The 12,949-nt window shown below is 41.4% G+C and overlaps 1 protein-coding gene across 3 annotated transcripts in view; it reads left to right on the forward strand.

The window, feature by feature from the left end:
* The first annotated feature begins 223 nt into the window (after nucleotides 1-223).
* IGBP1 (immunoglobulin binding protein 1) overlaps nucleotides 224-12,949 on the forward strand; it is a 46,298-nt gene continuing 33,572 nt past the window's right edge. For all 3 annotated transcript variants that reach the window (XM_086389903.1, XM_086389904.1, XM_086389905.1), the window contains exons 1-4: nucleotides 224-433; nucleotides 819-1,112; nucleotides 10,089-10,284; nucleotides 12,345-12,424. In XM_086389903.1, coding sequence (XP_086246029.1) covers nucleotides 243-433; nucleotides 819-1,112; nucleotides 10,089-10,284; nucleotides 12,345-12,424 — 761 coding nt within the window. In that variant the 5' untranslated portion in view covers nucleotides 224-242. The remainder of the gene's footprint in view (nucleotides 434-818; nucleotides 1,113-10,088; nucleotides 10,285-12,344; nucleotides 12,425-12,949) is intronic.

Raw genomic sequence — 12,949 nt, forward strand, 5'->3', positions numbered from 1 at the left:
CATTATCAGTAACAGATGTCTACTACTTGTAATAGGCAGCACAACAAAATGAGTCCATGGAAACGGTTGCTAGGCTGTGAGTTAACAGCAGCCTACGGAGATTTTCAGACGCTTAGGTAACAATGGAGCTACTGGACCAATGCGGCACCCCTTCCGGTTTCTTCATCTCTCGCCTAGCTCAGCTTTCCCAGGGTTGCCTTTAACCCCGGAAGTGAGGTTTTCCGGGTTCCTCCCTCCCTAAAATGGCAGCAGCCGAAGACGAGTTACTGTTACCGCGGCTCCCCGAGCTGTTCGAAACCAGCAAGCAGCTTTTGGACGAAGTGGAAATCGCAACTGAACCCACCGGCTCCCGAATAATCCAAGATAAAGTGTTCAAGGGACTGGATCTCCTGAAGAAGGCTGCAGAAATGTTGTCGCAGCTCGAGTTGTTCAGGTATGGGCGAGAGGGTAGTAACCAAAGGCAGAGAACGTAGGTAATGATGATCACCAAAGGTGGAGCCATTGAGCCTGGGTGGAGGAGACCTTTGAAACTGGGAGCCTTTCTATCCTACCTCCCCCTGCGATCTTGTGTACATTGTTTGCATTCTCTACCTCTCTTCCAAGATAGTTAATTTCCCACGACTCTCCTCCCTAGTTTCGGTTATTTGCAGAGGCATTGGATGTGAGTGCTCAGCCACTTTCATTGAAGAAAGCCGGCAGCTGTTCCAGGTGCCGCCTCCCTTTGTCCCACCCCGATCCCAGCCCTCCCCTCCCCCAGGAATCAAGGGCCACAGTTGGAATGCCTAGCCAGACTTTACAGCCTACTCTGCTCTTTGCAGCCAAAATGAAGATTTGGAGGAGATCGCGTCCACCGACCTGAAGTACCTGATGGTGCCAGCATTTCAAGGAGCGTTCGCCCTGAAACAAGTCAATCCCAGCAAGCGTCTAGATCATTTGCAGTGGGCTCGAGAACACTTTTTAAACTACTTAACGCAGTGCCAGTACTATCATGTGGCAGAGTTTGAGCTGCCCAAAACCAAGACCAACTCAGCTGAAAATAACACTGCTAATTCCTCCATGGCCTATCCTAGCATCGTTGCTATGGCATCTCACAGACAGGCTAAAATAGAGAGGTGGGTCATTTGAGGACTGCCTAATTGCAGTGCTATTGGGGAAGGGTGCATGTTTTTTTCTGGGGGGTGGGAAACAATGGTGTATGTACTCTTTGGGTTTTTATTGAGCATAGGTCCTGGTGAGAGCAAACTCGCAGTTTTTCAAGAAGCCTCTGTCTTGGTTGAAATGATCATACCTGTCAGACTCCTAGCACCTTATGGTTGCCAACAGCAACAATGTAGTTTTAGCAGTGTTTCCCAATCTCTCCCACATCACAGCATAGCAATATTCACACGGTACAGTGGGGTACTCCATGGACTGTATAGTCCATGGGGTCACAGAGTCGGACACAACTGAGCAACTTTCACTTCACTTCACTTCACTTCACAGTGGGGTAAGTATCTCTGAAAGGCCCAGATATCTTATAACTATAGTCCATTTTTGGTCCATTGATTGAGAAGCTCTGTTCTAACAATACTGGATCAGGTGTGTAACATCCTGAACTAATCTTAATACTGGCATAGCTTCATCATGTGAAAGTGCTCACAGTGTTTAGGAGCTATGCTAGGCAGTGGGGATTCAAACTGGGTATGGGCATTTGTATGAATATGGGTGGTCTCTTCCTTGGAGGAGCATACAATCTGGTGAGGAAAAGAAGCATAGAAATGATATAAATTATAGAATGATATGATAAGAAAATGTGTAAAGTATTGGGAGAGCCGAGAATAAGGGCACCTAACCAAAGAGGGAGCAGGAGAGAAGAGAAGGCTTCCTGGCAGAGGTGACTCCTGTGATGAGTTGCTTAAGGATGCATAGGAGTATTATCTAGAGGAAGAGGAAAGGATGGCTTTAGCCAGCAGAGATAATAGCAGTAGAACAGCTACAGGGGCATTAAAGACCACAGTGTTGGGGTGAAGAACAACTGTAAGTAATTAGGTGATGCTGAAACACAAAGTGGGTGGTGAAGAGGGGGAAAGAATACCGAAAAATGTTGTAGGGTTCAAACCAGGGAGAACTTGGGGTGTGAGGAAGGTGAAAGAACAACTTTGTTCTGGGAACTTGGGAAGGGGGTTTGAATCCCAGCTCCAGCATTTAATCATTCTGACTGGGTAGATTGCTTAGCCTCTCACTGCCTTAATTTCCCCAGGTGTAACACTGGATGATAATAGGTCCTATAAAGTAGTTAGGAAGATTAGAAGAGAAATGAATTTTTAAAACTCAGCAGTGTCTGATACAGTAAGCACTCAGTCAGCTATTGTTAGATCTTTGTAGCTAAGTACAGGTGGTGGAGTCAGAGACCTGGGTTTGAGACTCAGTTCTACTTATAAGCCATTGAACTTTGGGTAACTTGTGTAACCTGTCTGAGCCTCAGGTTTCCTCATATGTGAAGTATAAGTAACAATGGTACCTATCTCATAGGGTTAAGAGGCATTAATAAAATAAACCATGTAAAACAGCTGGCACAGTATCTGGCACATAGTGAATATTCTATGTTACCTACTATTAGGCCATGCTAAAGAGCTTGAACTTCGGTTGGTGACTTGGGATCCACTGGAAGTCCACCCCCCCCCACTGCAAAGAGTAGCAAGGTCATATTTGCACTTTAACTTGCATAATCTGGCAGTAGTTAGGAAGCATTTTGAGGGAGAAGATTAGATCCAATTAGGTCACAGAGGTGATGGAGGCCTTACTATCCCAATGGCAGAAGGGATGGGGGGATATATTTATAGGGTTGAATCTGCAGAAAACCTGGTGATCAGTTGGTTTTGGCAGGTAGGGTAGAAGGAAGCAGCATGGGAGATGTCTATGTTTCTGACATAGGTGGAAGGCTGTGGAACTCATTGAGATGGGGAATAGAAGAGGAAGAATAGATAGGGGAGAGTATGAATTCTGTATTGAGACATGTTGCATTTAAGGTGCCTAGAAGACATCCAAGTAGAGGTATCTGTAGCATGAAACTCAGGAGAGGCCTGGTCTAGAGAGCTGAAAATTGATTGATTCATTTAACATATTTATTGAGCCTTTGCTGTGTGCCAGGAACTGTTCTGGGTAATGGAGAACTAGATGGAGTCCATGCCCTCATGGAGGTCTTGTTTTGGTGGAGGAGACAGACAGTAACTAGTAAATAAAAATGTGACTTTAGGTGGTAAGGGCTTTAAATAATAAAGTACGGTTAAGAGCTAGTGAGCAACAGAATGATTTTTGAGGAAATGGGGTAGAATGATATGAAGTGGAATTCAGTGTCATGTCCTCTGTAAAAAGGTAGAGGTAGCCTGTTGGCATATACCAGTTTAAACAGTGAATTTGGTATCCAAATAATTGCAATATATCAAAAAAACAAAACCAACAACTAAATGCTATAGAGAGATACAAATGGTGTTGTGGAGAATGACCAGGGAGTGATCATATCTGGTTGGAGGGATAAGGGAAAGATTTCACAATGTAGTAGCATTTGAGATGAGAGGAGAAGCTTGGGTAAAAATGTAAATTACAGGTTTGCCTGAATGTAAAAGTAATTAATACTTGTGAAAGTTGGAAAACAGAATATTTTTTTAATTAAAAATAAGCTTTCATCTTAGCACTGAGATGATCTTTGTTAACTTCCTTATGTCTTTCCTTTCAGATATATAGTTATTTTAGTTAATACATTTGGAGGAATACCATCTATTCTTTTTTAAAACCTAACATCCTATTGTGATTTCCCTTTGTCTTTTGAAGCCAAGATATTTAATGGTTAAATAGTATCAGTCTTATATTGTAATTATTTAAGCTAATCTTTTGTCAAATGCCTAGACTGTTAAAGGGTAGAGGTTTTTATTTGATTTTGCTATTCTAAGTAATGCTACAAAGAAACATAAATGTATCTCTCACTGTTTCCTTAGGATAGATTTCTAGAAGGACCAGTGAGTGCCTAGATTAAAGGGTTTGAATATTTTAAAACTCTTGATGGTAACAATATTGCTTTCCATAGTAACAAAGTTTCAAAGTATGTTCCCCACACCAGATGGGCAAACAAGAAAGATACCTCATTGTTTTGATTTGTATTTCTTTGATTAAAAAGCTTGATCTTTGAACTTTTTTTTTAATGCCCAACAGATGCAATATCAACATTATCTTTTTGTTAATGGCTCCTGTATTTATATACTAGCTCAGGCCTTCCTTGACCTTCAGACTGGTGCTTCCAGCACTGTTTGTGGATGTTTCACAGACATCTCAAACTTAACTTGCCCTAAATTGAATTGTTGGCTTTTTAATCTGCAAATGTGCCCTCACACCCAAGTCCTAACGATCTCAATAAAGAGACTGCCATTCACCCAGTTGTTTTAAGCTAGAAACCTAGGAGTTGGCTTCAGTTCCTCCCTTCTGTATTGCCACATCCAGTCCATCAACAAGGCCTACCAGTTCCAGCTACAAAATATACCTAATGTCCTTCTGTTTATCTCTTTCTCCACTGTCATACCTTCACCTAGGCCGGCAGCATGTCTTACCTAAAATATCTAAGCTGTTAACTGTAAAGACGTGGATGATCTGCATCTGCCTCTCTCCGGTCTCACCATATATTGTACTTCCCCTGTTCCCTGGACTCCTGCCATAATAGCCTTCTTTCAGTTCTGAACAGATCCAGCTCTTTCCTTCTACAGACTCTTTGTACGTGTTGTTCTCTTTGGGGGAAATGCGCTTCATTTATGTCTTTCTGGGCTTTTGTCTTTTTTCACTACTAGAATGTATATTCCATGAGAGCAGTAGCCATTTCTCTCTTGTTCTCTGTGGTATGTCTAGCACAGGTCCTGGCATATAGAAGGTGCTCAAAAAATGTCTTGTTGACAAGCGGCATGTGGGGACAACATGAGCAAAAAAAGCCTAAGGCAAGGTAGTTTGAGATATGTACAGGAAATGGAGAAGAGTCTGGTTTGGCAAAAGCTAAAAGTAGTATGGTCAGAGGACTATAGGGAAGTGATGTGTATAGAACACTGAAAGGGAAGAGAGATGCAGAAAGACAAGTTAACGTGTTATAATAGTACTTCAACTGGGAAGAAATGATAATGAAGTTACAACTGTCAGAGATACTACTTTTGCAAGAAGCATTTATATGATTAGAAAACAAATTGTTTAAATCCTTATTCAATTTCTGTAAGTCCTCCATCCTCTGCCTTATTTACACACTGAGATCATCCTACATAAAACACCTAAATAGTATGTCCTCTCTCTCCCGCTCAAAGCGTGTTTCTTCATGTATCTTCTCTACTCTTAATTCCCATCGTTGAGGAGTAAGTGTAAGTCTTGTTGATTAATTGAACCTACATTCTTTTGACAGAAGTGGAGAAGTAGAAGCCGGGTAAATAATGAGTCTAGTTTAGGACTTACTGAATTTAGGTCCTGATGTGACAACTGGACAGCTGTGTCCATAAACAGATGGAAATGTGTAACTAAAACTTCAGTTCAGTCACTCAGTCGTGTCCAACTCTTTGTGACCCCATGAATCGCAGCACGCCAGGCCTCCCTGTCCGTCACCAACTCCCAGAGTTCACTCAGACTCACGTTTATCGAGTCAGTGATGCCATCCAGCCATCTCATCCTCTGTCATCCCCTTCTCCTCCTGCCCCCAATCCCTCCCAGCATCACAGTCTTTTTCAATGAGTCAACTCTTCACATGAGGTGGCCAAAGTACTGGAGTTTCAGCTTTAGCATCATTCCTTCCAAAGAAATCCCAGGGCTGATCTTCAGAATTGGATAGTTGGATCTCCTTGCAGTCTAAGGGACTCTCAAGAGTCTTCTCCAACACTGCAGTTCAAAAGCATCAATTCTTTGGCGCTCAGCCTTCTTCACAGTCCAACTCTCACATCCATACATGACCACAGGAAAAACCATAGCCTTGACTAGACGGACCTTTGTTGGCAAAGTAATGTCTCTGCTTTTGAATATGCTATCTAGGTTGGTCGTAACTTTCCTTCCAAGGAGTAAGCATCTTTTAATTTCATGGCTGCAGTCACCATCTGCAGTGATTTTGGAGCCCCCAAAATAAAGTCTGACACTGTTTCCACTGTTTCCCCATCTATTTCCCATGAAGTGATGGGACTGGATGCCATGATCTTCGTTTTCTGAATGTTGAGCTTTAAGCCAACTTTTTCACTCTCCACTTTCACTTTCATCAAGAGGCTTTTTAGTTCCTCTTCACTTTCTGCCATAAGGGTGGTGTCATCTGCATATCTGAGGTTATTAATATTTCTCCCGGCAATCTTGATTCCAGCTTGTGTTTCTTCCAGCCCAGCGTTTCTCATGATGTACTCTGCATATAAGTTAAATAAGCAGGGTGACAATATACAGCCTTGACATACTCCTTTTCCTGTTTGGAACCAGTCTGTTGTTCCATGTCCAGTTCTAACTGTTGCTTCCTGACCAGCATACAGATTTCTCAAGAGGCAGGTCATGAGACTGTTTTGCAGCTAGTGATAAAAATTTAGGAGCATCGATGGGTATGGATAGATTGCCACAAAAAAACATGCAGAGGGAAAAAATCCAAGGATAAAACCTTGGGGCAAATTAAGGAAGAAGGATGAGAAAGAAAAGGGCAGTCAGAGATAAGAGACTCAACAAGGTACAGATGGAAGTACTTATAGAAAGAATCCTGGGGAAGATAGAGAACAAATGTCATGTCTTCTTTGAAGTTTCTCCCTACCTGTCTCTCCTCCCAGATACTATAGCATTTAGTTTTTGTCACTTATCTGGGCATAACTATCTGTTATTCTCTAGACTTGGAACTTCTAAAGGTCAGAGACCATGACTAATTGTATCCCTAGTATTGTAATTATGTCATTGTATATCCTTGGTACCCAACCCAGTACTTGGGGATCATGGTAGGTACTTGAGGTATCTTTGGGAAGGACAGAGTGGTCATCAGAAAGATGGACGCAATATGGTATAGCAGAAAAAGCCTGGGCGTTTGAGTTAGACCTGGGGTGACCCATCCAGTTTCTGCCACCTAATAGATGGGGCATCATCTAGCCCCTCTCAACTTTTAATTTTTCTCATCTGCTAACATTATTTATATTGCTGCTTACAAAGCACTTTCATGAGTATTGGTCATTTGATCCTCTTAACAGTGCCATGAAGCAGATATTATCCCATTTTAGAAATAAGGAAATGGGCCCTCAGTATTGACTTGTCCAAAGTTACATGGCTAGTAAGTGGCCAGGCTAGGATTTAAACTCAGGTCTTCAAATTACCAATTCTAGTGTTGTTTAGAAAAGAGAGAAGAGTAGTCATTTGAAAAGACAGAACAGGTTAGGGGAAAGGCACTGGTAGAGTGAAAAATTCTAACTGCAAATGACAGGGAGGATAGGATTGAGTGAGGCCTGGAAGAATGTGGATGGGGACTGGATTGATAGTGGAATGGTAAAGACATTTCCTTGGTAAAGACAACAGTGCCTCCTTAAAGGCAAGAGAAGAGGAGGAAAGCTGACACTATAAAGATATGAAGGTAAAAATGGAAATTCAATTTCCCCATTGACTGGTCATCTGATTAGTATGATGGTGGCATGGAGTTCACAAAAGATGAAGAAGATGATAACTGAACAAGAGTGACCGTTGCACTGAAGTTTGATCATACAAATTTGTCTTTGACTCGTTTGACAACAAATTTGTAATTGGTTAGCTCTCTTCAGCAGCTTGGGAACAGAAAAGGGCAATGATGAAAGTTGCCCAGAGTCAGAAGGGTGACAGGCACTGGGTGATAAGGATTGTTTGCATGTAGTGGCTCACCATAGGAAATCTACAACAGTCATGAAGGTCTAGGACAGTGGTTTACAGTCTGTTCCTGGAGCCCTAAGATTTCGTCACAGTGCCTGGGTAGGGGAGATGTTGGGAGCCTTTCTCTGATTTAACCAAGGTAGTTTTATCTTTTATTGCTTATTGGAATTCAAAATAAGCTCTCATAAGAAGAAAGGATTCTTCTGCTAAGAAAGATTTGAAAAACACTGGCCTCAGAGATCAGGTATTCAGGAGCTTAGAAGTCCCAAAGATGACTGGGAACAAAGTCATAGGAGCAAAGGAAGTAGAGAAGACCAGAGAGTACGATTAGACTGCATATATGTGGAGGGTAGGAAAGGAAGCATAAGAACCTTACTCAGAGGCCCAGCAGACTAACTCAGAATTTACCCCAGGTTATGTACATTTAAGGTCCTGGTATTCTTTTTTTTCCTGACTCAGGTACATCAGGAAAGAGGGTGGGGGTAGGAGTGGGATCAGAGTTTAATGTTCTCAAGCGATGTCTGTGATAGCATTCATGAACTAGGAATTGACATGTGTGGTGTTTTACTCAGAAGGCCACCTATGATGGTGCTGTGACATTTATTTGTAACATTGCATAAAGTGCCCACTTGTTAATTAAAAGGAATAGAAGAACCTAAAAGTTTTTATAATAAAAAATGTTTCCAGAGCAGTGGTTCTTGACTTTTTGTGGGTCATGGACCTCCTTTAACGTCTTCTCAGCAAAAAAAAAAAAAAAAAAGCATACAAATAGAGTTCTATACAAAATTGTGGGGAGTTCAAAGACACCCTTCCTCCTCAAATTCTGTCCATTGAACTCAAGAATTCCAGATTTGAGTGAACACCTGCAGAGAAGCATCTGATCCTGGAGGTCTGGAGTGGAGTTTTAGACATAGGTATTTCAAGATACTTCTCTTGGAAACTGTGGAGTTTTTCCTTTATTCCTCTTTCCCTCAAGCCCTTACATCCAGTAAATCAACAAATACTGCTTTATATTTTAATTACATCTGGATCTTACCACCTCCCTATTTCAAGTCACTCTCAACTTGGATTATGGCAGTACCCTCTTCAATTGATTTTCCTGCTTCCACCCTTGCCTCTCAGCCTCCCACAGTCTAATCAGAGTAGTCTGTTAAAAAAGTTTTCACGTCATGTATTCTATTTTAAAGCTTCCAGTGACTTTCTCTTCTCATTCAAAACATTATGACATCTGATATTTCATGTCTTATTAGCCTGTTGGGTTCTATATGGCCCTGGCTATCTCTCTGCCCTCATTTCCTGTCACCTTCACTCCATGCCAACCGCACTGGCCTCCTTGCTATTCCTCAAACATGTCAGGGCAGCACTCATATTTGCTTTTCCCCCTTGGAACACTTCCAGATCCTGTCATGGCTTCTGTACTTATTTCCTTGAAGTCTTTGCTCAAGTGTCACCTCTTTATAGAAGTCTCTCTTGAACACCCCTACTTTCACACCATCATTCTATCCAGTTTAGCTTGCCTTTTTTTTTTTTTTTGGCTTGTTCAGAGGACTTATCACCACCTGACATCTATTTCTTTTTGACTGCTCACACTAGAAAGAAAGCCTCAGGAGAGCAAGGACTCGCTTGTAAGTACTGTTGTGGCTCAAGCACTGAGAACAGTGCATGTCACACAGTAAGTACTCAGTAAATAGTTGTCCAATGAGTGATAGATGACATACTAGAATGCATCTTGGAAAAGGCAGGCAGGGTGGATATGAGTCTTTATATAGGATGAGTCAGAAGAGCTGGAAACATTTTTGACCAGAAGAAAAGAAGAGATGACCATTTTTTAGGAATTCCTGCATCAATGGCAGGTAAATAAAAATTCTATGATTATTTGAAGCTTTAATTCCCAAATGGACATTGTATGATACTAAGCACCTGACCTAATAAAGGTTGATGTCATAAAATTGCTAAAGTACTCCCATGTTGAAAGATGATGGGAAGAGTTGCTCAGATCAGGTTTCCTCTATATTTCTCTGGCTTTAGAATGTATTTCTCCAGCTCTACTGATCCCTTCCTCGCCTTGTAGTCTTGCAAGAATGGCCTTGATGGCAAATTCTGAGGTATAAAATCAGTATTTTTGCCAAAGTGAAAATTGTCATCCTTACTATCTGATCATTTGCAAAGGTAAAATCGTATTTTGGCCTTCTTTTCAAGGAGCACCTCTTTATTTTTAAGTTCATGGGTAATACTTTTCTGTGGAACAGATACAAGCAGAAGAAGGAGGTGGAGCATAGGTTGTCTGCACTGAAATCTGCTGTGGAAAGTGGTCAAGCAGATGATGAGCATGTTCGTGAATATTACCTCCTTCACCTTCGAAGGTGGATTGGTATCAGCTTAGAAGAGATTGAGAGCATTGACCAGGAGATAAAGATCTTGAGAGAAAAAGACTCCGCAAAAGAGGTAAGCCTGGTCACTGCCTAAATAGCTCAAAAAGCTACTGTCAGAGATTTGAATCTACAGGAGAGTAATCAAATTAAAATCCTTTCATGTTTCCATAAAATCACTGCTTTCATTAACCTTAGTGGAGGAAGGCTGAAGGTTCTCTAGGATAGCTTTCTCTCTAGTTTTCAGTAGTGTTCCCTAGTGCTTTCTAACCTGTAACACAGTTCTAGTCTTTTGTAATTTTGTGACATGCCAGGAGAGGGAGAGTCTTCTCTGAAGTGAAAACTGCTTTTGGCTGCGAGCAGTCATGACTGTGGGGGCTTCCCAGGTGGCGCTAATGGTAAAGAACCTGCCTGCCAATGCAGGAGCCATAAGAGATGCAGGTTTGACCTGTGGGTCAGGAAGATCCTGTGGAGGAAGGCATGGCAACTCACTCCTGTATTCTTGCCTGGAGAATCCCATGGACAGAGGAGCCTGGCAGGCCACAGTCCATAAAGTCATAGAGAGTCAGAAATGACTGAAGCGACTTAGCACACACGCAATCATGACTGCTGAAGGAAGGCATAGGGAGGTGTGCCTTGAAACTCTGTGCTTGACTGTAATAAACAGGAAGAGGGATAGGATGTGAATGAAGAAGAAAAGTGGAACTGGAGAAGAGAGAAAAAACTTAAAAAGAATATAAAAGACATGAAATATGTTTTGGTTGGGGGAGAAATCAAAAGTTAACCTTACACAGTGATATACTCACACCATAGGTCACCCAAGTATGAGACACAGCAAGGACCTCTGTATGCACAAAATGTCGGGCATAATGGTAAAGAAAATTTGGTATAGTACCACTTTGGCTGTACCTGAAGACCATAACTATGTTTTGGAGCTGATTTTTCAAAATATTGGGCTCTGTGTCGGGGTTTTGTACATAGCAGAGCAGCTGCCTCACTGTGATCTATTGAAAGTCAGCCCTCAACACAAGGGTTTGTAAAAAAAAAAAAAAGAAGAAGAAGAAGAAGGAAGAATTATAGAAAAGAAAAAAAAAAATATCGGGCTCTGCTACCGGTTACTTTTTGGTTCAGGATGTAACATGAATTGAGTTGAATTAATCAACTAGTTACAGGCATTTAAGTCCTCAGAGAACTCTTGCTAATTTGATTTGTACTAATTAGCCCAGGAGCTTTTGCCTCAGGGTAACATCAACCTAGTTCTTTATGTTAAGGGATCCAAGAACGAGCAATTAATATTCTAAAGCTTTAAGGCCCTTTGAGTATATCTAGATGAATGGGTTTCAAACACTATGAGGCTGGACTATTCTGGATCCTCCTGTCTCCTTCTTTGTTTTTTGTTTTTATGCTCTCTCATTTGGTATTGGGATTGGCTATGTAAGTGATAGAGTTACAAAGTGAACATTTTTTCTTAGACCATAGTTTGTTTCGGTATGCCCCTGAACAGCCAAGATTCCTTGAAACATTTCTATACACCTGTATGTGAGAGATACTAACCCGTTCTTCCTCCCCCTCTTGCATTTAGGAATATCCACTTCTTTTTTTTTTATATTTATTTGTGGCTGTGCAGGGGTCAAACCCGTGTCTCCTGCGTTGGTAGGCAGATTCTTTACCACTGAGCCACCAGGGAAGCCCCTAGGAACATCCACTTCTAATACACCGTAGGGAGCTCTTGACAAATAGCATAATTACATTGGACAGGGTTTTAGCAGAAAGGTCTTAATAATTCAGCTTTAACCCTGAAAGCCAGGCTGAGGAAAGGGGCTTCAAATTCAGCTCAAGAGGTTTAGGTGGAACATGGAAGAAAGCTTTGGAATCTGCCTCTTTGGAGGGGAGTGTTTTAAAGTCAAGTAATTTTTCACTTGTGAAATGATTCCTGGAAGAGCTTTCTCTTCCTCCCTTCCCAGCATGATACTTGGGCCATCTCAGGAGAGCTAACCAACCTCCACCATTGGTATTTTGCTAATATATCTTAGAGTCTGATAAATAGGGTTTTTCAAGCACCTAAAGACTTAAGAACCTGCATAGTGGGGTGGGCACAATGACAAATACACTTCTGATAATTAATTTCCTTTTTAGGCATCAACTTCTCAGTCATCTCGTCAGGACAGGCCTCCAATGAAACCGTTTGTTCTCACTCGGGACATGGCCCAAGCCAAGTAGGTGGTATTAAAAAGTGGATTGCCTTTGCAAGCCCCTATTTTTATGGTTCATTTACAGTGCATGAGTAACAGAATGGGCATTGTTAATAAAGGTCATGGCTTCACCTGGGAAGACTGTTCTTCCATCCAAGGAATATTATCTCTTCCAATACTTTCTCTGTATCTCTCATCATCAGACACTTCCCTTACAAACTTGAGCTTAAAAATAGGCTCAAAAGGAAACCAACAAAAATAAATAAATAATGAATTAAATACAGAAAGAAGGAAAAAAGAATCTAAAGAAGAATTGTAGCCCTTAAAATTGTTTCCTTCAGCTGCAATTCTCAAATGGTCATGTTTGCCTATCTAAGTTTTAATTCTGAGATTAAAGATTAACCTTTTCCATAAGGTTGCAGAAGAATCTCCTTCCTCTGTGTATCTTTTAGACCCACCAAGAATAAATACTCCTTCCATTATATCATCATTCTGTGGGGCATTAGCCTCTAAGATTGCTTATTGGGAGATAACTCTGGGCCTTTATCT

This window comes from Bos grunniens, chromosome X (genome assembly GCF_055505025.1).
Source record: "Bos grunniens cultivar Pamir isolate PY7600 chromosome X, Bosgru_T2T1.0, whole genome shotgun sequence".
Classification (NCBI taxonomy): Eukaryota; Metazoa; Chordata; class Mammalia; order Artiodactyla; family Bovidae; genus Bos; species Bos grunniens.